We start from the raw sequence: 27779 nt of genomic DNA, 5'->3' as shown, positions 1-27779 counted from the left end.
CTATAACAATCTGTTTTGAATCTAGTTTTAACCACTATAAATTATTCAGAATTTTTTCAAAATTTGCAGAATGCACTAAATGACTACAAAATACATTCATAAAAAAAAATTGTGCCAAAAACTATTAATAGGTCGGGAATATACAAAAATCCTACCGGTTAGACTCATCTGGAAGCCCTTTGCAGTATAATCTCCCTACATATATTTATATATGCTACAAACTTTTTCAGAGAATTGCTAAAATACCTTGCTAACCAATGATTTGCAGGCAGCTCTGGCACACTACAGTAGGTTTGGTTTCAAAGCCTCGATAACAAAAACACAATGGGCCTCACACGGTCACAGAAAATCATCATCATTTTGTTCTGAATATCTTGTCACATATATACATGAATGAAGCTAAGAATCATAACATCATCGTTGCAATCAGACTCCCCAAAGTTTCCTCTTTTATACATTTGTACCACCACAAGGAGTTGTTTGGCATTTATAAAGTTAGGTATGGCATTGAAGACTCTGCTTTTTCACCATTATCAAATTTGTTTTAGCTTTTCCATATATCATGTAATTCTATTATACATATAAATTAATTGTGGTCCCAGCTGCCCAAAAATTTATATTCATTTTCACATACATTTTAGCCATGATGCATTATTGGTTCTCGTAGTTCGGCCTTATCAAACTCAACATTATTCTTTCCAGAACAAAGCAAGCAAAAGCCAAATCTGAATAATATCATGCATATTGCTTTGTATCCAACTTTTGCTTCTCTATTTTTCATCATTTTTGTTCTTTTTTTTTTTACTTGCACTTAAATTTATATATAATATTGTATTGATGAAGGTTCCCTAAAACACAATATAGACTCCTCACAAACTTTTGTTGCCATATTTATAAATATACACAATACAATAAGCAGCTCATGCTGGTCATATATATACGTATCCATATATCAACGAGAGAATTCTCTGAGAGGAATTAGAGAATAATGTTTTCTACTTATCATGATGAGTATCAAGATATAAATAGCACAATTTGTATAAATCTATCTAACAACTTGTAACACCTCAAACAAACACCAAAAACTAACACAGTTCACAAAAGCAAAACTAACTAAAAATATTCCTATTCTAACAAACAACTAACTGATGTTGATATAGTTCCTCTAAAACTTAGAGTTGAAAGAGTTTTAACTTTGAGTTTATATCTTAGAATAGGAAACCTTGAGCTAGAAATAACCTTGGTGAAATAATTTGCTATTTGGTCATATGCAGGGACATGTCGAACCTCCAAATCATTGCTCAGAACTTTTTCTCTAACAAAGTATAGATCCAACACAATGTGATTAGTTTTAGCATGTAAGATCGGCTTAGTAATGCTCAGATTATCACACCAAAAAACAGGAGCATTAGAAAGTGACACCCTTAACTTCTTCAGTATAGACTTGATCCAAGGCTGTAATATTTGCAAGGGGCTTCAAAACTCTGCTTCAGTAAAGGACCTCGAAATAGTATGTTGTCTCTCTAATTGCCAAGCAATGAGATTAGGTCCTGTTAGACACTCAAGAAGAGAGAAAAGAAGGTTGTGTATAATTCTCTGTTTATTGAATGAAAGGCTTGAATGCCTTATATATAAGGTGCCAATTGATATGCAGTAGTAGCTAAAGTTAGTTACAAGTTGTTAGTACAGTAAAACAGAATTAAGCAAAACTAACTAACTAATTCTGTGTCCCTAACAACCCCCCTCAAACTCAGTGTGTTTAAGGGAACAACACTGAGTTTGTCACGCAGAACAGAAAAGCGATTGATGGACAACAGCTTGGTAAGGCAGTCATGAACTTGAGAGATGGCAGGAACATGACAAACACTGAGTTGTCCTTGAAGCACCTTGTCATGAACAAAGTAAATGTCAATTTCTATATGTTTGGTCCGAGCATGAAGAATGGGATTGGCAACAAGCATCACCGAACTCAGATTGTCACACCAAATACTAGGGGAGTAGACAGAGTGTGAATGTGAAGATCACGAAGCAAGGATTGGATCCAAGTGATCTCGGTCACAACAGATGCAAGGATGCGGAACTCTGCTTCAGTGGAAGACCTTGAGATTGTATGTTGCTTCTTGGATTGCCAAGCAACTAGATTACCTCCAAAATAGACACAAAAACCGGTTGTAGAGCGACGATCATCAGGATCACTAGCCCATTCAGCATCAGTAAAGGCTTCAAGAGCAAGTTGTGTTGGTCGTTGAAGATGTATACCATAATCAAGCGTACCAGCTAGATACCGCAGAATTCGTTTAACAGCAATCCAGTGAGACTCAAGAGGGTTGTGCATGAATTATGAGACCTTGTTCACACTATACGCAATTTCTGGGCGTGTGACTGTAGCATATTGCAAAGCACCAACAACAGAGCGATATAGGGAGGGATCACTTACGAAATCACTGCCATAGTTAGACAGTTTGAGTCCCGCATTCACTGGTGTGCCTTGAGACTTTGCTTCTTGCATCTTGGTCTTGCAAAGAAGGTCTTGAACATACTTGCGTTGGGACAAATGAAAACCAGCTGCCGTGTGAGTTACTTGAATGCCTAGAAAGTAGTTTATACTACCCAAATCCTTCAAAGAAAAAACGTTATGAAGATCATAAACCAGTTGAGATATTAAAGTTGATGAACTCCCCATGACAAGTATTTAATCTACATAAACAAGGACATAGGTACAATGAGTAGCTGTAGCACAAACAAATAGAGAGGAATCGGCTTTGGAGGAAATAAACCCCCTTTCGCAGATAAAGCAATAGAAAGTTTGTCAACCCAAGCCTGTGGTGCTTGTTTAAGGCCATAGAGAGCATTATGAAGTTTACAAACTTTTTGGGGCATATGGGGATCTTCAAATCCTTGCGGCTGAACCATGTATACCTCCTCCTTCAACTCACCATTGAGAAAGGCATTGTTGACGTCCAATTGCCTAATTTACCATCCTTTTGCTAAAGCAATAGTCAAAACTACCCGGATTGTAACTGGTTTCACTACTGGACTGAATGTCTCATTATAATCAAAACCATATTGTTGATGAAAGCCCTTTGCTACCAGCCGATCCTTATACTTTTCAACAGTCCAATTGGGCTTCTCCTTAACTTTGAAAACCCATTTGCAGCCTATAGGGGTTCGGTCATGTGGTAGATCAACAAGAGACCAAGTGTTGTTCCTGTGCAATGCCTCAAACTCAAGTGCCATTGCATCTTTCCAATGCGGCGTACACAATGCATCTTTGACTGACCGTGGCTCCTTAGTAGCAATGAAGACTTTGGGCTTGTGAATACTTTCCTTAGAACGAGTCACCATAGGATGGTCATTAGTTCCTGCAATATTATTGTTAGGGGCAGTATGAGAAATCACAGGTGGTACATTATTAGAAATATTTAACAATTGGACAAAATTGGTGGTATTATGTGGTGAGTTGGAAGATGTTTGAGGTGAAGTGTGGTTGTCAAAATGAGGGGATGCAGGGGGCAAATGTTGGGCAGGGGATGGACATGAAGAAAAGGCAGTGGTAGAGTCTATTTGGTGCGGAAGCTTGTGAGAGATAGGAGGATTAGCTGAAGGCATATTTGGGATAGAATGGCGAGGAGATGCAGTAGGAATATTATTAATTGGACAATAAGGAAAAGAATCCTCTTGAAACACAACATCACGGGATAGATACAATCTACCATCTTTGGAAAGGCATTTATAACCTTTATGAGAAAGGCTATATCCAAGAAATGTACATGGGACAGACCGGTATTGGAGTTTATTTCTGTTATAGGGTCTAAGATTCGGGAAGCATAGATAACCAAACACTTTAAGAGATAAGTAGTCAGGCTTAATCTGAAATAGAACTTCAAGAGGAGACTTATTGTCCAAAACAGCAGTAGGCATCCTATTTATCAAGAAAACTGCAGTCCTAAATGATTCATCCCAGAATTTCAAGGGAAGGGAAGCATGAGAAAGTAGAGTGAGACTGGTTTCGACTATATGACGGTGCTTGCGCTCAACTACCATTTTGTTCATGGGTATGTGGACAAGAAACTTTGTGAATGATGCCATGAGACTCTAAAAATGAAGTGAAAGATCTGTACTCCCCACCCCAATCCGACTATATAGATTTTATTTGTAAGCCAAGTTGTAACTCAGCTTGTGCCTTAAATTTAATAAAAGTTGGCAGTGCTTCATCTTTTGTTCGAAGAAGATACAACCAAGTATGTCTAGAATAGGCATCAATAAAACTAATGTAATATCTATACCCATTAGAAGAAACATTAGGGGTTGGACCCCAGAGACCGGAATGGATGAGTTGTAAAGGAGCCTCATAAACAGTAGTAGAGAATGAAAAAGGAAGTTTATGATGTTTACCAAGACAGCAAGATGTACACAAATGAGAAGCATTTTTATTATGATAAGGAATACTACAATGATTGAGTACATTTTTGACAATTCCCACTCAGGGATGACCCAAATGATTATGCCACAAACTAAGACTATTAGAAGACATTTGAGAGTTTAGACATGTAGCAATAGGAATCTTAGAACAATTAGACCGAATACTAGGGACCGCATGTGGCTGTGAAAAAGACTTGGAAAATATGTCAAGGTGAATGGAATCAAACTTATAAAGTCCCTTGTGGCGCTTCCCAACCAGTAAATTGTGATACACTTAGAAGATTTTTAGTTATATGAGGGACATGTAATAAATTGCGTAAAACAAGGGGTGTAGAGGAAAAAGGTGTATGAAATGAGGTCTGTCCAATATGTTTTATTTCCAAACCTGTACCATTACCCATGTGGATTCGTTCATCTCCAAAATACTCAGAGGTCTGCACAAGATTGGCATAATCTGGAGTAAGGTGATGTGTTGCCCCGGAATATGGATACCAATTGCTGTCACGGACTGTTTCAGGAGTTGCGAGCATGACCTGCATATCACCGCTGGAACTTGGCGAAGGTTGTGAAGGCTGAAATGAATCTGGGTCATGGAAAGACTTGTCAAACCGATAAAAACAAGTTTTTACAGAGTGACCTTGTTTATGGAAAATTTGACAATGTGTTTTGGTACCCCAAGGAGAAAAGAAGGATCTTCCCGTAGACACAGTAGGTTTTGTATTTCCATGAGGATGAGACATTCCACGGTGAGTTGTAGAAAAAGAAGATCTTGGAGCAACATTCGGGTAATAATTCTGTGTACCAAACTGAGTAGATGAAGGCCCAAAATTCGATAGATAGCCCCGAGAAGACCCATGTCGAGATCCACCATTGTTGAACACGCCTCTGGAATTGTAGGTTCGGGAATGAGATGCCAAATTGACTTCAGCAGTAGACACATCAAGTTCTTTGAATCGTTTATCAATACGTGCCTCTTGCGCCATTAGTAACGCTTCTATTTCAGCTACAATGTAGGGTTCGGATCTTGTATTTACAGAGGTAATAAAGACTTCGTAGTCTTTGGTTAAACCATTGAAGATGGCTTCAACATGATCCTATTCAGAAATATTGTGACCGATAGAGGCAAGTGTATCAACAATATTCTTGATTTTCAACAGATACTCATTTAAAGAACCAAGCATTCGAGTATTACGAAGAAGATTTTTAAATTGACTTATCTTTGCCCTATTCTGGGAAGTGTAGTAATCATTGAGGGCTCTCCAGATCTGGGATGTGGTGTCTCGACCAATCATCCTATTGGTGAGCTTTTCACACATGGAGGACAGAAGCCAAGAAATAAGAAGACTGTCTTGCTTCTCCCAATCTTGAAAATCTGGGTTGAACCGATTAGAGAGGCGATCTTCATTGGTGAGGAATCTTGAAGGAGCATTCGAATCATCAAGAAATCGCTGCAGACCATTACCCCGAATGGCATGAAAAACTTGGTGTTTCCAAGGTAAGAAATTATGTTCATCAAGTCTGATGGAAAGAGAGTGAGCAAAATTAACTGGATTTGTGTGTGGAAGACTAGTTGTAGCAGAGGCATTGTTGGAAGCTGGTGCACCAGTGGTGGAGTCGAACAATTGTGCCATTGATGAAGAAAGAAAAAAATCGAAGAAGCTTGTTTAAGCGAAAAACTCTGATACCATGTTAGACACTCAAGAAGAGAGAAAAGAAGGTTGTGTATAATTCTCTGTTTATTGAATGAAAGGCTTGAATGCCTTATATACAAGGTGCCAATTGATATACAGTAGTAACTAAAGTTAGTTACAAGTTGTTAGTACAGTAAAACATAATTAAGCAAAACTAACTAACTAATTATGTGCCCTTAACAGGTCCAAAAGATATACAATAGCCACTTGTTGACTTTCTATCATTCGGATGACCCAATCTCCTATGCCACAACTGAAAAATAGAGGGTACATTATAATTCAAAGAAAAAAGTACAGTAGGACCTTATGCTGATGACAATTGCTAAAGTGATTTCAGATTTAGGACATGTTGAAGAAGGTTGAAGATTGATCCACGTTGCATCAATGACATAGAGGCCATAATCAAGCTTGCTAGAAAGAAGTATACTCTCGGTCTTAGATATCTAGTCCTTCAAAAAATAGGAATCATCATGAAACTCAAAATAAATGTTAGGATCATTTTAGGTTCAATTTAGAGATCGTTTTAGGTTATGTTTTAGTTATTTAGGATTATTTTGTGCAGATTTATGCTTGTTTGTTTCTTGCTTCAGGATTTAATGGTAAAGGATGTGAATTGGAGTGAAATTAGAAGAAACAAGTTCGAAAAAGGATAAAATTGGCAATTTTGAAGTGACATCAGTTCATGGTAGAGCTTAGGAGTGTTTGGGAAAATTTGAGCATTTTTGGAGTTAAAATGAAGAACTTAGAAAAATTTATTTAGCACCCCAGAGCCTGTTAATAGCGCTACAACACTATTTCAAACAGAGAGGAGAATTATGCAATTAGCAACCCAACGCTAGTAGCATTGCAACGCTATCAATGTAACACCCTACTAAACCAGGATCGTTACACTGTGTTTAAAATTGTGCTCAACTCGTTAAGAGAGTTGTTTGGACTAAAACGTGTAATTAGAGTTAATTAAAAATTTGGTATAAAAGTTTTTGGTCAAACGAATGCTATTTTTCATTAAAAGATTTGGTATGTACTCAGAATAAAAAAAAAAAGAGTTTATAATTGATACACGTGAAAATAAGCAAGGTACATAATACCCTTCCTAAGCGGCAACACCACTAAACCTTAGATCTCCAAAAGAAGTCTCGACCGTGGCGGTCGAGCAGGCTGCCTGTGTACACACCGCCCCCGAAGCTCTCCAACTCATTACTGGTCCAGCTTCCCCTTGCCCTTACCTGCAGCACATAGCACCCGTGAGCCGAGGCCCAGCAAGAAAATGCAACTAAGCAAACAAACAATCAACATATTACAATTATAAACAGCCTGCTTAATAAATATAAACAACGCTCAATAATACTCAATCTATTTATCTGGCAATAGGGCCACCCAAGTGCGCACTACACTTGCTTTGTTCAGACAGATATTGAGCTGGTCAAGCGTAACTCACGCCCCAGTTTCCTTTCAAGCGGCCATATGATCGTACCACTGCGCACCGCACTTCTACTTATAAACAGACATACATTACATACATAACACAACTATGTAAAGCACATTTATTCATACTCAAAAAACATTTCAAAATAGAGTTATAGCCATGTTCAATCACAGGGGCTCAAGCCCTAATTTCAACACGGGTGCAATTTTCTTACCTCGAGTTTCGTACGAATGATGATACGGCCTCAAGTGTGATCCCGATCTCGAGCCTTGCGAAAATCCCAAATCCCAAAATACAGTCTGAATTATGGGCTTAATATTGAGTTTTGAGCTTGATACAACCACCAAACGTGATTCTTCCAAAAAAATCAACACCAACACCTCCTCCTCTGAATTCGAACTCCCTTTGGCAAGAAATGATCCTAGTTGCTGCTGTTCTTCTTCTTGCTTCCAACATCCTTCATAGACTTCTCAAACCTTAGCTTCCAAGCTTCTAAGCTTAATTGTGTTCAAGAGAAAGCTAAAGGAGAAAGGTTGAGAGTAGGCTAGAACGTGAAGAAGGGTTGCTAACACTTAGCAGATTTTCACTACTTTTGGGGTCAAAAGACCGCTTTGCCCCTCACAACAACACCCTTCTTAACAAACCTCAAGGGAATTTAGTCTTTTGGCACTAATTTCCACTAACCTCGAATTACACTTAAAATTCTCAATTAAATCCTCTAATCTTCCAAACACCAACATTATCCTCAACAATGTCCCAATAATTCCCAATATACCAAAATACCCCTTAGCTCGCCCTGAGCCAGGTAATATTCCTTGTTGTGACTTTTCCGCCAAATTGCTCCAAAGGGTCGACTTAAGCCGAATATTACAAATATATCCACAAAATAATGTGGTCTCAATCACATAACATGTATAATTATAATTATACCCTCAACGGGTCAAAATTACAAAAATGTTATTTTTAACGAAAACGAGCCCACATGCATATTTAATACACATAAACATGCATAACTAGTCATACCACAATGTAACTCATATAATTCACATAATCACATAAATAATCACAATTAAATCATATTAACACATAGAAACTCAATTATGCCCTCCTGGCCTACTAATCAAGGCACTAAGCCTTATTAGCAAATTTAGGACGTTATAATCAAAGTTAGAGAACAAGATTCAAGAGAAACAGAGGCAGCGCTACGGTCTATACGAATTTTGTTGAACACCCAAAAAAAGGTATTTTTACAAGGGCATTTTGGTCTTTTCATTTAGGGAAACACATCGATTGATATTTAATCGCAATTTTCATCAGAAAAACATAGTTTTCCAAGCCCTAGACTTGGAGAGGACAATTAGGATCTCCTTGGAGAAGATTGGATCGCTTCAAGAGATTTTTTCTTTCTTTCTTCTTTTATCTTTACTCATGTTTGATTTTAGTTTAATGGATGTTAACATTATGGATATGAATTGAGTTCATTTTTAGGGCTTTTAATGGAGTCTCTTGAAACTCTTCTATGAATTAATGCAATTTCATGTTTCCTTTTTTCATTATTGAGATCTTTTCAATTTGAGTTTATTGCTTGTAATTGATTGGCCATCTGTTGCATGATATATGTATATGTGCTTGGTCAAAATCTAAGAAGTGAGATTTAAACATGCTGTAATTGATAGACGCAAATTTTGATATAAGACAATAATACTTATATGGTTTGTGTAGTTTTATGAGATTTTATTCTTAATGTCTCTTACATGTTGAGTTTATCACAGAGATGTAGGAAATTCTCAAATAGATTGAAGTTTATATATCTTAATTCGAATATAAATGTAACGACCAAAAAATGCTAATAGGGTTTAGTGCCTTGATTAGCGTGTCATGAGGGCATAATTGGATATATGTGTGTTTAATTGATTAAATGTGTGACTGTGTGGCATGCATGATTTATATGATTATGTGGATATATTATATGTATGTTTATGAGTATTAGATATGCATGTGGGCCCTTTACTGTTTATAATGACATATTTGTAATTTTGGCCCGTTAAGGGCATAAATGTGATTATTTGTGATAAAAGATCGAGACTACATTATTATCTGGATATATTGGTAGTTTATGGCTCGAGACGATCCTAGTGAGTGGATTAGCGAAATAGTCACTGTGAGGTTTAATACTCGGCTCGAGGGATCCTAGGGATATTTTGGGAATTTAGAGAATATTTTGGGATTGATTGAGTGATGAACAAGTATTTGGTAATTAATTGGACACGATGAGATTAATTGGTAAATGGTAGGAACCTTTGAGGAATTAGCGAGAGTCGGGAGAATGACCGTTGTACCCTTAGAAATCATTAGAAGACTAAGTAATGCAAGGGGCAATTTGGTCTTTTTGAGTTAAGAGATAAATTCAGTAGGAAGTCTAGAATTAGCAAGAAACCACCCAAGTCTATTCACTTCTTAGCTTTTTCTCTCCCTCTCTTGTGTTTAAAGGAATTTTGATGAACTGAAAGATAGAACCAGGGAATTTAGCTTGAGGGTTTGGGAAAACTGAGGTTAAGACTCTAAGGGACAGCTCAGGAACAAAAACAACATCATTAAGGTAAGGAATTTTTTCTGGTTTCTATTAAGAATTCAGGTTTATAAGATCAGCTGGTTTAGGTTTTTAAGTGATGAATTGTTGATGGTTGGATGGTAGTTTCAGTAGAGTTTTCTTTGATATTTTGTGCTTAAGATATATGATTAAGATTCCTAGACTTGGTTTGGGTCTGGGAGTATAATTGAGGTCAAAATTTGAGGATTTAGAAAAGAGAAACGCTGAGAAAGAGAAGGAAATTATGGGTTCGGGGCCTTGGGCCCTGTTCTTCAGGCGTCGCGGCTAGCGTGTTTTAAGGGGCTGGATACCTCTATTCGCCAAGCGTGTCGCGACCTGGAGGGTTGCAAGTCGTTGCCCACCTCCCCCAGATGCAAGAGGTGTGCCTCTGACTTGAGGCGCGCTGCGACCCCCAAGACTAGGTCACGGCCCGCCTAGACAGATTTGGCCTAGGCTAGTTTTTAGGCTCGGGGATTCAAACCCAGGCGTTCGGGACGAATTCTACTTCTCGATTTGGTAGAATTCAGGGTCCCAGAGGCTAATATTTGTTCCCTAAACATTTATTTGGATGAAATATTGATATTTACCCATTGTTATTGTGACTAGGGTTATCGTTAAGGCTCAGGGCTAAGGATCGTACTCGGGACCGCTCTTAATTTACTGCTCGGGATTTGAGATAAGAAAACTGCACCCATGTAGTTGTGAATGGGACTGAGGTTCCTAGTAATTGAATATATGTACTGTGTGACTATATGGTTGTTTTGCACTGTATGAAAGTACGACCTAAGGGTGTCGGGGCTGATGATAAGCGAACTGAACGCAGTTCGACCTAAGCGAGTCAGGGTTAACTAGATAAAAGAGGACTCGGCCTAAGGGCAACAACCCTTAACATTTGTATCACTGATTGAAATGTATGCTTGAAAACACATGTTTATTGTCGTTTAGCATAATGCTCGTACTCTGTTGAATTATTGAATTAACTGAATTAAGGTTGATTGGATGCTACTACTGCTATATGTATTTGTTGTTTATGGTTTTCTTGCTAGGCCTTGGCTCACGGGTGCTACGTGGTGCAGGTAAAGGCAAAGGGAAACTGGACCAACCATGAGTTTGAAAGCTCAGGGGGCGGAGTGTACATCGTCAGCTGCTCGACCACCACGGCCGAGGGGAAGTTACAGGAATAGAGCTCTAAATTGTATTTTTCCATTACATTGGCTTTTGTTTTACTAGCTTTTGAGGTTTGTATCTACCACATATGCCCTATTTTTGGGATCCCATGTATCAAACATCTGTTTTAATGAAAATTAACCGTTTATGATCAAAATATTTTAACCCTAACCTGTTAGTTGACTTTAGGATCACATTTATGTTCAAACGACTTGATTAGCAAGTCTTGCACTATTTTAAAATACATTGTGTAACAGTCTTGGTTATCCATGGCGTTACAATAAATTACTTTTGCAAACTCACTATCCCAATAGGAAGAACAATTGTGAAACACTGCATTAGTGAAATAGGAGAGTGGAAAGAAGACAATATTAAATTCCCTAGTTTTTCATCCATTAAAGTAATCTTATTTAGTGTTATTTATTCTAATTTTTTAATTGCTAATTTCATAATTTTTTGTTTATGTTTTTGCTTTATTCTAAAATCAATCTTTTGTTAACCAAATAGAAATAGGAAATTAATTATTGGTATTTGATAATTCAATTTCTGGGGGACGATACTCATATTTACCGAGATATTACTAAATTACGTAGCAAAAATATCACAACAATAAACATTATTGTCTTCAGAAAATTTTGGCACAATAGGTTTTTGGTAATGAAATGTTATGAAGAAAAAGAGATTTAGAATGAAAGGGAGAAATGAAAATAAAATAGCCAATGTTGACCACCATTTTGGCCAACGACGAGTAGACGCAAAAAATGACAAAAAGTAAAGGACAACTGAATAAAATATAAATGACATAATGATTCTTGTAGTGGTTCAGCCCAAAGAGTTGGTAATAGCCTAATCTACTTGGTGATTGTCTATATGTCAGCCAACACCTAATATCAGATGAACCTTACCCAATTGAGTTTCTAAAGTGTAAGTCAGAGAATAATTTGATAGAGCTTTCTCCAGAAAAGTAAAATTCCCAGTCCAAAGAGAGTCCCCAAAATGAGGCCATGAGCCTTGTATATATAGACTCATGGAATGTACAAGATGGGTCGTGGGCCTTGAGCAGGTCACCACACGTTTTAACCACCATTTATTAATAAAATATTAACCAAATTTGAAATACAATAGAATAGAATAGGCTATTTTTCAGGATATTTGGGAAGTCTTCCTCCGGTAGTTATGGAGCTTTCTTGTAAAGGATGTGCCTGATTGGCATACTCTTGAAACACTGCAAGGAAACCCTCTAGTTGGTCAATTTCTTTCAAAAGTCTACTGAACCTCCTGGTCGACACCTCTCTAAACCTCTTGGTTGGAACCCTTCTCAACCTCATGGTCGGCACCTTTCCGACCAGTGGCAACCAATCCAACACCTGGCCAGTAACTTGCTTTCTGACTTTTCACATTCTCTCTGGTTGGCACATATTTTACCATCAAGAATGTAACGTCCCAAATTTTCTAATTAGGCTTAGTGCCATGATTAGTGTGTCGGGAGGGCAATAAACAATTTAATTGTATTATTTCGTGAATTATTGTGATATACATGTATCATTATGTGATTGCTTGAGTTATATTAATATACGACTAGATATGCATGTTTAGGTGTATTAAATATGCATGTGGGCCCGTTCTTGTTGATAAGGGCATATTTGTAATTTTGGCCCGTTAAGGGCATAAATGTAAATTATGCGTGTGTTATGACTGAGACCACAGTATTGTGGAGATATATTTGAGATGTGTGGTCTAAGCATATCCTAGTGAGCGGATTAGCGGAATAGTCACAACGGGGTCAAATACTCGACTCAGGGTGAGCCTAGGTGTGACAGTCATAATCACGTGATCCGCATAGGGAAAGACCAGGTAAAAAGTTGTTCAATCCCACATCGTCTGGGGAAGGTCAAGTGTGATGATTCTAAGACTGTGTAGGTATGGGACTACACAGTTAAGAGGGCTTAAATAGATTGATGGATACTACCTATGCCAGCAAGATGCATCTTCTTTTCGGTAGCTCATCACTTGAGAACTCCAAAGTTAAGCATGCTTGACCTAGAGTAGTCTCATGATGGGTGACCTCCTGGGAAGTTTTCCCAAGAAGCATGCAAGTGAGGACAAAGCACACAGGAAAGACTCGTGTTGGTTTACAGGGCCAGTCGTCATTCCAGGAAGCAGCCATAGTGACGTGGGACGTTACACTAGGGGTATTTTGGGAACGCAGTACGTATTAGAGGATTACCAGGTAACGGGTAGTTATTTAGTGGTTATTTGGGTATGCCGATATTAATTGGGGATTTATTAGACTACATGAGGAATTAGCGGGATTGCAACGAATGACGGGTTTGCCCTTGGAAGCGTTAAAGAGCTAAAAGTTGAATTAGGGGCAATTTGGTCATTTTGAGCCAAAGGATAAACTTGGGTAGGCTCTAGACATCGGTTGGGCACTTAGAAAAAAAAAACACTTAGTTTCTCAGCCCTCACTCTCTCTCACACACATTTCTCTTTCCATCTCCCCTAGGCTTGTTGTTTATCTTTCTTTCTGAATTTTTGGTGGATAAGGGCTTGGGAACTTAAGGGAGTTAAAGTTTGGAAGTGGTTAACAGCAGCTAAGAGTTGGATTCGTCATTAAGGTAAGGTTATCGCTATGTTTTTTTGGTAAATTTATGTTGAGGCTGAACCAAGTTTTAGACTTAGGTTGGGTTTGATTTGAATTGGGGGATTTGGTTAGCATTCTGAGATGTTTGTACTTCTCTAAGTCTAGTAAACATATTTGGGACTTAATTATGGCCTTAGAGCATGTTTGGATCAATTTTTAGGGAGTTTGGAAATCTGAAAACGTTGGGAAAAATTGGGTTTGCGGGGTCGAGCCGCAGCCCGCATGAACTCAGAGGCCTAAGGGGATTCGTTGAATCGCCTTAGCGCCGCGACGCTGGGCAGGCACGTCGCGGTGCGTGTCCAAAGAAAATGAGGGTTGGGCTCTCTGACTTGGGGAGGGTCGCAACTCTAATTGTGGGGGCATCGCGGCGCAAGTAGAGGTTTTCGGTCAAAACATGTTTTTAAGCTCAGGAACTCAATCTTAAGGGCTCGGGAGGGATTCTACTACCCGATTTAGTAGAATTCGAGGTCCCTGAGGCTAGTATATTAATCCAAAGTTTTAAATTGTTTAGGGTTTGATGGATGTTTATTATTATTACATTGTGACTAGGTTTTTCCGCTAAGGCTCGGGACAAGGGATCGTGCTCGGGATAGCACAATACGATCAGCTCGGGACTCAGGTAAGAGAATTATTTGTGCCCGTAAAGCAGGGCATGACTTGATTATCTGTGCTTAGTGTTATGCGTGAATGGTTATAAATGTTATGTCATGTATATGTGTTTATGATTGATCGACAAAGGTCAGGATCGGCAAGGGCTGGAAGCAGCGATAAGCATGCTGAATGCGGGTTGCCATGGCATGGCCATCTAGGGTGTTGTACTCACCCACTCGGTGAAGACAATGAATATGGTGCCTGGTAACACACCTTGATCGGCTTAGGCTGCTATGTGAATTGTCTGATATATTTGTTTAAGTTATGTGTTTACTGATATAAACTGTTATATACTATGTTTGTGGAGTTTTCTTGGTGGGACTTGGCTCACGGGAGCTCTATGGTGCAGGTAAGGGCAAGGGAAAGGCCAACCAAGCATGAGTTGGAGGGCATGGAGCGGCGTATACATGTTTAGCCTACCTGGCCGCCACGACTGTGGTAGTTTTGAGGAACGTTGTGTAAATGATCGATTTCGTCGCCTAGGTCCTGTGTAAAGACTTTTGAGTTGTAAATATGTTTTAAAACAGTATTTTGGGTTGTCAATGTAACACTTTTACGATTTACGTGAATGTCCAAACTGTTTTATTGAATTCTTATTTAAATGAGTCTTTATTTTAAATTAATCACACTTTTGGTCTAACACTTCGATTAGCGAGTTAAGTGCATGTTTTCAAATCACATGGTAACGACTCTAGGGTAGTAGGGTGTTACAATGATGCCACCTGGTATAAATATATTGCCATGTGTCACTTCGAAATGTCACGTCATCATGTTAATTTTTAGGGATACCAACCATCATGTTTAATATTCAAACATTAGCCATTGCCAACTAGAATCTAATCCTACATTTAAAATTTTGAGTTGTTCATGGTGTTTTGGCATCTTTAGTGAGGTGGTTTGTTGCTCCTAAATTTGGCTACCAATTTGGATTAGCTATTGTGTCCAAAGTAGCCATCATGGCTCGCATTGGACCTTCAACATTGACTTGATCTAGGTGTTAGGCCCATGGAAAGATTTGTCAAACTTGCAAAAACATTGGAGCACAACATGTCTTGGTTTTTGACAAAGTTGACACACTAGTTTGTTTTGCAAGTCTGAATTGCTCCATTTATCACCACGATTGCCAGAGCCATAACCTTTACCTCTATTTGGAAAGTCTCCTTGAGTGTCAACGTCATCTCTTGGAGAATAATCACCATCTTTCTAAGGAAGAGGGTATTCTTGCTGATGTCCTCTATTGAAGCCACCTTTGAAGTTATTGTGGTTGCCCCTTGAATTGCCAAAATATCATTTGCCTCCATTTTGAGCAACAATATTTGCTTTTCTAATAACAATTTCTAGTTCTTTAAAACTTTTTTTTAATTCTTGCTTCTTGTGCCACGAGCAAGGCTTCATTCTCAGTAACTGTGAAAGGTTTAACGCGAGTGTTTATCGAGGTAGCGAAAATATCAAAATCTTCACTCAAACTGTAACGTCCCAAAATTCCTAATAAAGCTTAGTGCATTGATTAGGGGCTTGAGAGGGCAATGTTGGAATATTATGTGGATTAATTGGATATTGATATGATTAGGTGAATTGCATGGGTTATATTATTATATAGCTGATTATGCATATTTAGGTGTATTAAATTTGCGAAACAGGCCCGCTTTTATTTAAAGGGGCATATTTATAATTTTGACCCGTTGGGGGTCTAATTGTAATTATATGATATTATGTGATTGGGACCACATTATTATGTGGATATATTTGAGATATTCGGTAGGATCTGGTCCTTTCGAGGAAGATGGCAGTTTAGTCACAACGGGGAATTTATAGCCGGCTCGGGGTGAGCCAAGAGGTATTTCAGTAATTCGATGGGTTAACGGGACTTACTAAAGTATGAGTCATATTTTGGGAGAATTAGTGATATTCCGGGTTTAGTGGAATTAACTGGGAATTTTAAGTGTAGTGAGAGACGGGAGTGCAAAATGAATGTTTTGCCCTTAGTGGGCCTTGAGAGAGAGATTTGGCCTTAGGGGCATTTTGGTCTTTTGGACCCTTAGTTTAGTATGCAGCTGAGTTTATTACCTCGGGAAGCAAGGGAAAAACAGAGGAAAAAAAACACAAAAACAAAGTCTCTCTCTCTCTCTCTAAGTTTGGAAGGGAATTTGATCTTAAAGCTTGGAAGCAAGCTAACTAGGGATTTGAAGTGGCTCTAAGCAGGATTGGGAAGCTTGTGAGCTTGGACATCATGAAGGAAAAATGTTTTTAGTGAAGGCAATTCAGTTCAATGAGTTTTGGTTCGATTTTGTTTTAAAGTTTTGAAGTTTATTGAGTTTTGGATGTTCACCTGAGTTGTAGAGTTGTTTGCTGTGTTTCTGAGCTGCTGGGACCATTATTGTTGAAACAAGTGAAAAGTATGTTTTGGGATGGATTTTGGAGGATTGGCGATTCTAAAAATTGCTGGTTTTCTGAATTCTCCATGTCGCGTCGCGACTCTATTCTTGGGCATCGCGACCTTTATGAACTCAGAGGGACAGGCATGTGCCTCGAACCGCCTTGGCGCCGCGGGGCCAGGCGAGTTGAGCCGCGACGCAAGCCCTATGGTTTTGGGCTCGGGGCTCTCTGACTTGTTGCGTCGTGACCCTTAGTGGGGTGCCCGCGACTCTAATAGGAGAAATGAGAAAAAATGGGTTTCGGGAGCTGGGAACCCAACTCTAAGGGCTCGGGAATGGTTCTACTACCGAGTTAGTAGAATGCATGGTCCCAGAGTCTAGGACTGGGTCTGAAAGCCTTAATTAGTTCATTTCATGATAGTTATTCATTGTTATGGTTGGGACTAGGGTGAACCGTTAGGCTTGGGAGGAAAGGACCGTACTCAGGGGTCATCAAACACTATTTACTATGGACTCGAGGTAAGAAAATTGCACCTACTCTATGTTTAGGGCTAGGCTCGGTTATAGTACATAATTTTTACTATGTTGAGAATGTTTTATGAAACATGTTAATTGCCCTATGTTTACCTGTGTTAAACAATATCTACTTATCTGGTTATCTGATTGGGAAGCTCCATTTATAAGTCGAGGATTCGTCTGTGTGATCTGATGAAAATCTTGGCTTAATAGTCAAGGACATACCTGTTTTAAAAGACCCAACTTATCAGTCGAAGGTTAAAAGACTCGACTTATCAGTCGAAGGTTAGAAGACTTAACTTATCAATTGAAGGTTAGAAGACTCGACTTATCAGTCGAAGGTTAAAAGACTCGACTTATCAGCCGAGAGCGGTGATAGGGTACCAGGCATCGGCGGATGTGGTTGAGTTAACTAGGAAGAAATATTTATGCTTGAACGGCCCTAAGGCCATCTAAAATGTTAAGCATCAGACCCGCTTGGCTAGCTTTAAGGGTGGTTATGTGAGGAATTGGGCAATAGGCCCTGGTGTGACTCTATAGTCACTTATCTGGATTGATTACATGCATGAGTAGGGTCATTACTGCTAGGCATGCTAGTTATGAACCTGTGATATGATAATGTACTGCTTATAAGCATGATTATTTTTTCTTGTTGAGTCTTGGCTCATGGGTGCTAAATGGTGCAGGTAAAGGAAAGGAAAAATTAGACTAGCCAAGAGTTGGAGAGCTTCAAGGGCAGCGTGTACATATGCGGCCTGCTCGTCCGCCACGGCCGAGGTTATCAGTTAGAACTAGGGTTGGACCCTGATTTTGCCACTTAGGTCGACTTTTGTATACATTTTGGGCTGTAATCGTTTTAAACTATATTGGGATCCCATGTATTGAAGTCAAACTCTTTTAATGAAATGGTTGACTTTTGACCGAAATTTTTAGTACTTAAACTTGTGGTTAGTTTTAATTACACGGTTTGAGTCCAAATAACTCGTTTAGCGAGTTAAATACTATTTAAATCACACAGTATAACGGTTCTGGATTAGGAAGAAGTTACACAAACCATTGAAGATATTTTCAACATGAACAGTAAGTGAAACTTTATTATGACTAAAAAAAGTATAGCAAATCAGCTAGAATTTTTATTTTGAGTAGAATTTCATTAATAGATAACGAGTTCTTTCTTGTGTTACGAAGTTGAGTTTTGAATTAACTTGTTTTGGCTCTTGTTTGAACAGTGTGGTATTCTTGAAAAGTTTCCTAGATTTAACCAGAGGTCTCACTTCCAATTACACGAGTGAGAATATTTTCAATCATGGACAACATAAGCCAAGAGGGCAACAATTGATCTTGTTGCTCCCAATCGGGAAGCTCTTAAAAAGGACAATGAAGGGCTTCATCCTCAACAGTTATATACATTGGAGGTGTGACGCTAAGACCAGGGCCGGCCCTGGGCATAGGCGGGCTAGGCCCGTGCCTAGGGCCCACCTCTACTCAGGGCCCATTTTATTTAAAATTAGTTTAATTTTATATTACTAAATATTAGTTTAATTTTATTTAAAATTACATAAAAAAAATTACATATACAAAAGGGTCTATTTTTTTCAAATTTATTAAAACTGTTTTAGGCCCACTTTTTTTTTCAGGGCCAGCCCTGGCTAAGACTAAAGGTTTTTTTTGAAGACAATGACCTTTAACAATAGAACTTGATGTTTACGTGGAAGAAAATTGCGTTCATTGAGTTTGAGAAACAAAGAATGCTTGAAAAAAATTGGTACTTTTCAGCTGGAAGGTTAAACATTCATGGTGGTTGAGTTTGAACGAAGAGAATCAGAATTGTGTGGATGTTCTGATACCATGTCAATATCAATGAGAGAATTCTAAAGTAGAGAATGAGAGAAATATATATATATATATATTTTATTTATAGATTATGATTAAGAGTACAATGGAGTTATAAATAGACCAATATGTACAAAGCTAGTTCTAACAACTTGTAACAGCTCTAATAAACAACTAACACAACTAGCAAAGAACTAACTAACAATATTCTTATTCTAACAAACAGTTTAGCTAGTCTTAACACTGTATTAATTATATATAAATATATATTTGTAAAAAAATCAAGATTTTGAGTCTCCCGTTTTGCATTGGTGAAAGTTCCATCCCATTTCAAAAATTGAAGCTATAACATAAATGACAACATTATATATACTTATATATAGGCCAGGAATTTGGGTGAAGTATGACAAATATAAAATAAAATACATAAGATGGAGCATTAAGCATATATATATATATATAACTAAATTATTTATATAATAAAATTATATTTAACTATGTATTTATTATATGAAAAGGAAGAAAAGTATTAAGTGAGGGCTGGCCACACTCATCCTAATACTTGACCCAAATTTCTAGACAATATTATAGCCATTAGATCAAAAGTGTATGGCAACGATCATGAGAGGATGAGTGGGATAGCTACAAAGAGAGACATCATCCATGCCATGCCCATATAACTATATATATATATATATATATTTATATTTCAAACTTAATTTCATATATGTTATTTATTGTGTTGAGTATCAATCTAGACGTACGTACATTTGGTCCTACTCAAATTAATGAATTTGATTTTGGTTACTAATTAATAATAAAATACAGCTTAATTATTTGTGTGGAAGACAAGATCGACACTATCAACTCAGAGTAGTACTCCACGTACGGTACAATATTGTAATTATTTCATTAAGTGGTTGGTAGTTCATTATCAAACATTGCCCTAGTACGACGCAAATTACTATTTCACTAAGTGGTTGGTTGTTAGATATACGAAAATTTAATATTCATGTATTGTTTTTACTAGGGAAAATATCATTTTAGCCCATGTATTTTTTCCGAATACGTGATCGGTTATTGTGTTTTGTTAAATGATAATTCGGACTTTCTGTTTTACAAAAATAGATCAAAATAGTACCAAAATACCGATTTTGGTCAAAATATTTTTAATTATAAGATAAATTCTCGGGTATTTAGTAATGTGATAGGTTCATGATAGCAGAGAAAGTGGTCGAAGAGTTGAGAATGAAAGATTATATTTAAAAAAAAAATTATTAAAATTGGGTATAAGGTACTATATTGATCCTTTTTGTAAAACACAGAGTTTGAATTGTCATTTAACAAAACATAAGAGCCGATCATGTATTTAGGAAAAATTCAAAGGCCAAACTGGTATTTTCCATTTTTACTATATATATTTTTACCTGTTTCATGTTAATACAAACTTAATTTAATTTAGATCTAAACTAGTTTAATTGGAATATATATTTATGTTATTCTTATTTATTGTTTAATTTGTAGTTCTATATTAATGTGAAAATGTATGTATTTGTTAAACCATATTAATTTACTCTTTATTTGTATTAGTTTTCTAGTATTTTCTGTTTAGTCTTTTCCCTTTGCTTTGGACACGTGTCCCCTTTCTTTCTCTTTTAGTACTATATATCAATGTATTGTTCACTCAATTATTCAGGGAATACAAAATACTTTTTCACCATTTCTCTCTAACATGGTATCAGAGCCATAAACGGCTCCAATGGAATCAACCCTTAGTACAGGGTCTACCCCACAGTCACAGGGAGAAACCACACCTTCGAATACCCCTGCTGTACCAACAACAAACCCAGAAACTTTACCTTTACCAAATGCTTCTCCACATCCCCAAATCAACCCTAGTTTTCCCTCTATTAGCCAAACACTCACAGTCAAACTTGATGATACAAATTACCTTGTGTGGAGAATGCAGATGCAAAATATAATGATTGCCAACGGTCTTGAAGGGTACATCGATGGGTCGATTCCGTGTCCGCCGCAACACACTGAGTCTTCTCCGACGACGGTGAACCCCGAGTTCACAGCTTGGCATCGTTATAACAGGTTGATAATGAGCTGGCTCTATGCCTTTCTCTCTGATAACATGCTTGGGCAAATCGTGGGATATGCTACTGCCTCTGAAATCTGGTTCTCTTTGGAGCAGGTCTACATCGCAACTTCGTTCACCAAAATCTCTGAGTTTCGCACAACTCTGCAACATCCCAAGAAAGAAAGTCTCTCTGCAGTAGCCTATATCCATAAATTAAAGTCCTTCTGCAACGTTCTGGCCTCTGTTGGAGAACCGGTATCTTACCACGATCACCTTGGCTATCTTCTCAACGGATTAGGGTCGAAGTACAACGCCTTTGTTACTCCCATTCTCGCTAGATCTGACAAACCATCCATTGAAGAAGTTCATTCTCTTCTCTCAGCTTCGATGCCCGACTAAATCGTCAAAATACTGCTGCTACCCTTAGCTCCCTTTAAGCCAACTTCACTCACCTCAAACACCCACAAACGAGACCACCCAAACCATCACACCCATTCTCCACTGCTCCTCCGAGATCTCCTTCATTTTCCCCATTGCCCCTGCCCTCTTCTACAGTTCCTCCATCCACCCCTTTACCTTCCCCAAACACTCCATACACTGGCTCTCTCACTGACCCGAATTGGTACATGGACTCTGGCGCATCCCATCACTTTACTCCAGACCTGAATATGCTTGACTCTTCTCAGCCCTTTCATGGTGGTGATAAAATAACTATGGGTAATGGTATGACTTCCTCTATCTCTCATGTTGGCTTTGCAACTTTACCTACTTATTCCTCCCCCTTAAAGTTATCTCATGTTTATCATTCTCCCTCTCTCTCAAAGAATCTACTCAGTGTTTCAAAATTATGTCAAGATAACAATGCTTATGTTGAGTTTCATCCCTGTTGTTTTTATGTCAAAAACCAGGTCAGCCACCAAATTCTTCTCACAGGCATCCTTGATCAGGGCATTTATCGAGTGTCTCCTCTTCCTTCGCTGCCATTATCCTCTTCTTCTCCAGCTCAACTGCTGTTTTCTTCCAAAAATCAAGTCAATCTGTGGCATTCTCGCTTAAGACACGCAGCTCATGATATTGTTTCTCGTGTAGCTTCTTTATGTAATTTTTCGTTCCCTAAGACTGATAGTTTTTCCTTTTATTCTTCATGTCAACTTGGCAAGTCTCATCGTCTTGCGTTTCCTAACTCTGTATCTCGGGCTTCTATGCCTTTTGAATTAATACATACAGATCTTTGGGGTGCTTCCCCCGTCACTGCAATTATTGGTGTCCGATATTTCGTTTTGTTCATTGATTATTATACCCGTTTCACTTGGCTATATTTACTTACAACAAAGGATGAAGTTTTTCAATCTTTTATTACTTTCAAACAAATGATTTTAACTCAGTTTAATGGCCATATCAAACATATTCGCTCTGATTGGGGCGGTGAGTACCGCACCCTTTCTACTTTCTTCAAACAACATGGCATTCTCCATGAAATCTGTTGCCCTCACACACCCCAACAAAATGGTCGAGTTGAGCACAAAAATCGTCACGTCGTTGAAACTGGTCTCACCCTTCTTGCCCTTCCATGCCTCTCCAATACTGGCCTTATGCCTTTGCCATCGCGGTTTACCTCATTAACCGTCTTCCCACTCGTACACTTCACTCTTACAGCCCCTTTCAACTTCTATACCACAAAACGCCCACCTATGATCATTTTCGTATATTCGGTTGTGAGTGTTTCCGTTTCTTGCGCCTATACAATGCCCATAAGTTAGAATTTCGCTCTTCTCCTTGTGTGTTTCTCCGGTATAGCAGTCAACACAAAGGTTACTTGTGTCTTCATCTGTCCACAGGTCGTATTTATGTCACCAGACATGTTATCTTTACTGAAGACCGTTTTCCTTTTTCTGCCTCTCTTCCTTCTTCACCTTCTCATATTTCACCACACACAATTATTAATTCTCTACCTTTTCCTTCCCCTGTTTCCTCTTCCCCCAATCCTTCATCAGCCCCTCTTTTTCCTATTCCTCATCCTCCTTCTCCGTCCTCACACTCTCCCTCTCCCGCGCTTTCTCCTTCCAGTTCCACACCTCTTTCGGTTGCTCCTCCCTCTACTTCTCCTCCCTCCAATCCCTTAGCAGTTGAGTTGCAAGGTCCACATGAACATACCACTACCCCTGTTAATTACATCCTATGATTACTCGTGCTAAGTCTGGTATCCATAAACCTCGTTTGTTTTATAGTGTGGCTGCAGGTATACCAGTTGAACCATCCTCATTCAAAGAGGCATGTACTTCTCCTCAATGGTTACAGGCCATGGATACCAAACATGATGCTCTTCGATCCCAACGCACTTGGACCTTGGTTCCTCCTCCACCGGGTTACAAAGTTATAGGTTGTAAGTGGGTGTACCGCCTAAAACTCAAGGCGGATGGTATTGTGGATCGTTACAAAGCCCGCCTAGTCGCCAAAGGCTTCCATCAGACTCGTGGTTTGGACTTTCATGAAACTTTTAGTCCCGTTATTAAGCCTACTACTATTTGTTTGGTCTTATCTTTGGCAGTTTCCTCTCATTGGCCGATCCAACAGCTTGATATTCAAAATGCATTTCTCCATGGGGACCTCACTGAGACTATCTATATGACCTAACATGAAGGCTATGTTGACCCCACCATGCCATCTCATGTTTGCAAGCTCTCCAAATCGTTATATGGCTTAAAACAGTCGCCTCGCGCTTGGTTTCTCAAACTGAGCACTGCTCTTATTGATTGGGGTTTTACTGCATCTCAAGCTGATTGTTCTATGTTTGTCTATCGATCTGCTACAACCATGCTTATCCTCTTGGTTTCTGTTGACGATATCATTGTGACAGGTTCATGTTCCTCCACTATTGCTACTCTTCTTCGCTACCTGAACACAAAATTTGCCGTCAAAGACCTTGGACCCCTCCATTCTTTTCTCGGCCTTCAAGTCACTCGTAGTTCAGCTAGCCTTCATCTCTCACAGACCAAATATGTCCGTGATTTGTTAACCAAAACTGGTTTGTTGGACTCCAAACCGGTTTCAACACCCCTTGCTCTCACTGCTCTCTCTCTTCATGATGGGTCACCTTTACCTGATGCTACTGCATATCGAAGTCTTGTTGGGGCACTGCAATACTGCACTTTCACTCAGCCTGATATTGCCTTCTCGGTCAATAAGCTTTGTCAATTTATGCATGCACACACAACCACTCACCTTCAAGCCGCTAAACGAGTTCTTCGGTACCTACGGGGCTCGACTCACCTTGGCTTACTCATTCAACCTGACTCGACCATGCATTTGCATTGTTACACTGATGCCGATTGGGCCTCTTGCCCTGATGATCGTCGTAGCACGAGTGCCTACTGTATCTTTCTTGGCACCAACCTCATTTCTTGGTCTTCCTCCAAACAGAAAGTGGTCTCTCGCTCCAGCACCGAATCTGAATATAGAGCTCTTGCCAATGGTGCCTCTGAATTGTCATGGAATGAATCCCTTGTTGCTGAACTTGGTATTTCCTTATCCTCTCCACCTTCTATGCATTGTGACAATGTTAGCACGCTTCATTTAGCCTCCAATCCCGTGCTCCACGCCCGCACCAAACATGTCGAAATCGACTGCCACTTTGTGCGTGAACGGGTCCGCCGGAATGCTCTTTCTCTGGTCTTCACTCCTTCGAAAGAACAGCTTGCTGACTGTCTCACCAAACCACTGGTTACGTCTCGCTTCATCGATCTCAGGACCAAACTCACCGTCCTTCCCAGCCCGTTGAGTTTGTGGGGGGATGTTAAACCATATTAATTTATTCTTTATTTGTATTAGTTTTCTAGTATTTTCTGTTTAGTCTTTTCCCTTTGCTTTGGACACGTGTCCCTTTTCTTTCTCTTTTAATACTATATATCAGTGTACTATTCACTCCATTATTCAGGGAATGCAAAATATTTTTTCACCATTTCCTTCTGACAGTATTAATGTAGGAAATCAATTATATATGTTTATATATATATATATATATATATTAATGTTAAACTGCATAGCTGCAATATAAATCATCGCAATTAGGTACTGCATACGGTTATATCAATTATATGTTATTTTTTTCAAAATGTTTGGTGCCATAAAACACCACCTTATAATTATTACGAGTTTTTTTCAAATGAAAAGATGTCTCAAATGGAGTCTAGTTTGACCACTAATCTAAAGTACTTTCCAATGTTGTGCCAGGAAGAGAAAGCAAAAGTGGATAACTACATGAAAAAATATGTTCACTATTCCATCCATTACAAAACATGTATGTAATTAACTACTTTTATTCATAAAAAGATGTAATATTATTTATGCTCTTCAATAATAAATTGAATTTATATATATTAAAAATCAGTCTTAATTATTTAGGATATAAACTTATATATATTTATATATATATGCTACAAGAACAAGGGTTGCGTCCCTCACATTGGTTCGAATCCGACGTCTTAGGCATTGATATGTAAAAACTAAAAATTGTCATTATTGTCGATTTGTTGTAAATAAGTCTCTCTTTTGTAATTTTCCAATCTTATTGCTCTTGTCTTGTCACTATAATTAATAAGACAAACAGAATGTCAACACAAAAATGTCGTAATCGGAAAAAACCATTAATTGTCTATGATACATTACTTTTTTTATTTTTTTTTTAAAAAAACTACATTAGTGGATACTCAAATAACATTTATAATATTTTCTATTTATTAGGACATGAAATTATAGTATTATATAAAAGTAACTTTTTCTTCATGTTGAACCACATAAGAAGATTTTACTTTTTTTCAAAAGTAAAAATGAATTATTAAAAGTTAGAAAAAGTGTCTTTTGTATGTGATAAAGGAAAAGTCTCTCATGGATTTTGAACTCTTTCAAAAGTGTATATCAGAAGTGTTAATCCTAGGAGTGTGCCCCAATGGGTACCCAATTTTGTGTGCGTGGATGAGGATAACTCACACACTTGACCACCACACGTGCGAGCGCCGCCGCCGACCAATCCGAGCCGGGCGGGTGGTGTGGTGTCACACTTTTTCTCACATGGTTTTAAAGTGAATGAAAATGACAAATGCATTTATTATAAATCTGAGAATGACATTTTCACTATTATATGTCTATATGTGGATGACTTGCTTATATTTGGTTCAAATATTCATGTTGTAGCTGTTGTGAAATCATTGTTGTGTTCCAACTTTGATATGAAAGACCACGGAGAAGTGAATGTAACCTTGGTATAAAGATTGCAAGGTCTAAAATTGGAATTTCTTTAGATCAATCTCATTATATTGAAAAGAACTTGAAAAAAATATAATTACTTTGACTGTAAACTTGCTTGCACACCATATATATGATCCAAGTATAAAATTATTTAAGAACCCTGGTGATGGCATAAGACAATCTGAGTATGCAAGCATCATTGGCAGCGTACGGTATTCCATAGATTGTACTAGACTCAACATTGCCTAAGTCGTGGGATTACTGTGCATGTTTACTAGTAGACCTAGTATAGAGCATTGTCATGCTATTGAAAGGGTCATGAGATACCTAAAGAAAACCATGAATCTTGGATTACATTATCAAAAGTTTCTAGTTGTTCTTGAAGGATATAGCGATGCAGACTGGAACACTCTATTAGATGACTCAAAAGCAACAAGTGGATATATCTTTAGTATAGCTGATGGAGTTGTTTCTTGGAAATGAAAGAAACATACTATTTTGGCTCAATCCACTATGGAGTATGAAATGATAACACTATCTACAACTAGTGAAGAATCAGGTTGGTTGAGAAGCCTGCTAGCTGAGATCACTTTATGGGAAAGACTGATACCAGTTGTGTTGATCCACTGCGATAGTACCGCGATTATAGCAAAAAGTCAGAACCGTTATTACAACGGTAAGAGACAACAAATACGTCGTAAGCATAGTACTGTTAGGAAGTTTCCATCAACAAGAGCTATTAGAGTGGATCATGTACGCACTGATGATAATTTAGCAGATCATTTGACGAAAGGATTATCTAGAGAGAAAGTCCATAAAGCATCGAAAGGAATGGGACTATTGCCCTTTTAATGATGAATCACTCGTGATGGACCCAACCTAAAGATTGGAGATCCCAGGAACTAGGTTCAATGGGTAATAACAAGTTGTGAAGTGATATGAGTCGGATCATGCTATTTCCATTAAAGTATATAGAAGTATGGATTCCTGAAGCGATAAGAAGATGAGTTAATAGAAACTTTTAATGAGATCTATATTCTATGTGGAGTGGAGACCGAGCTACAGGAGTACTCTTGATAGACTCACCAATGTGAATGTGGAAGTGGGGGCCATTTCCAATGGAATTTTGGGTAA

General features: G+C 38.3%; 1 protein-coding gene across 1 annotated transcript; it reads left to right on the top strand.

The window, feature by feature from the left end:
- Positions 1-24059: 24059 nt before the first annotated feature.
- Positions 24060-25208, top strand: LOC133813927 (uncharacterized mitochondrial protein AtMg00810-like). Its single transcript, XM_062246956.1, has one exon. The coding sequence runs from the start codon at positions 24060-24062 to the stop codon at positions 25206-25208; it is 1149 nt and encodes a 382-aa protein (XP_062102940.1).
- The last annotated feature ends 2571 nt before the right edge of the window (positions 25209-27779 follow it).

Source organism: Humulus lupulus, chromosome 2, assembly GCF_963169125.1.
Source record: "Humulus lupulus chromosome 2, drHumLupu1.1, whole genome shotgun sequence".
Taxonomy (NCBI): Eukaryota; Viridiplantae; Streptophyta; class Magnoliopsida; order Rosales; family Cannabaceae; genus Humulus; species Humulus lupulus.
The sequence above is the reverse complement of the archived record's forward strand: the minus strand, read 5'-3'. Positions and strand labels throughout refer to the sequence as shown.

What these genes read in the sequence shown, in the direction of transcription:
- LOC133813927 (XM_062246956.1), top strand. Translation starts at nt 24,060, where the DNA reads ATGCCATCTCATGTTTGCAAGCTCTCCAAATCGTTATATGGCTTAAAA.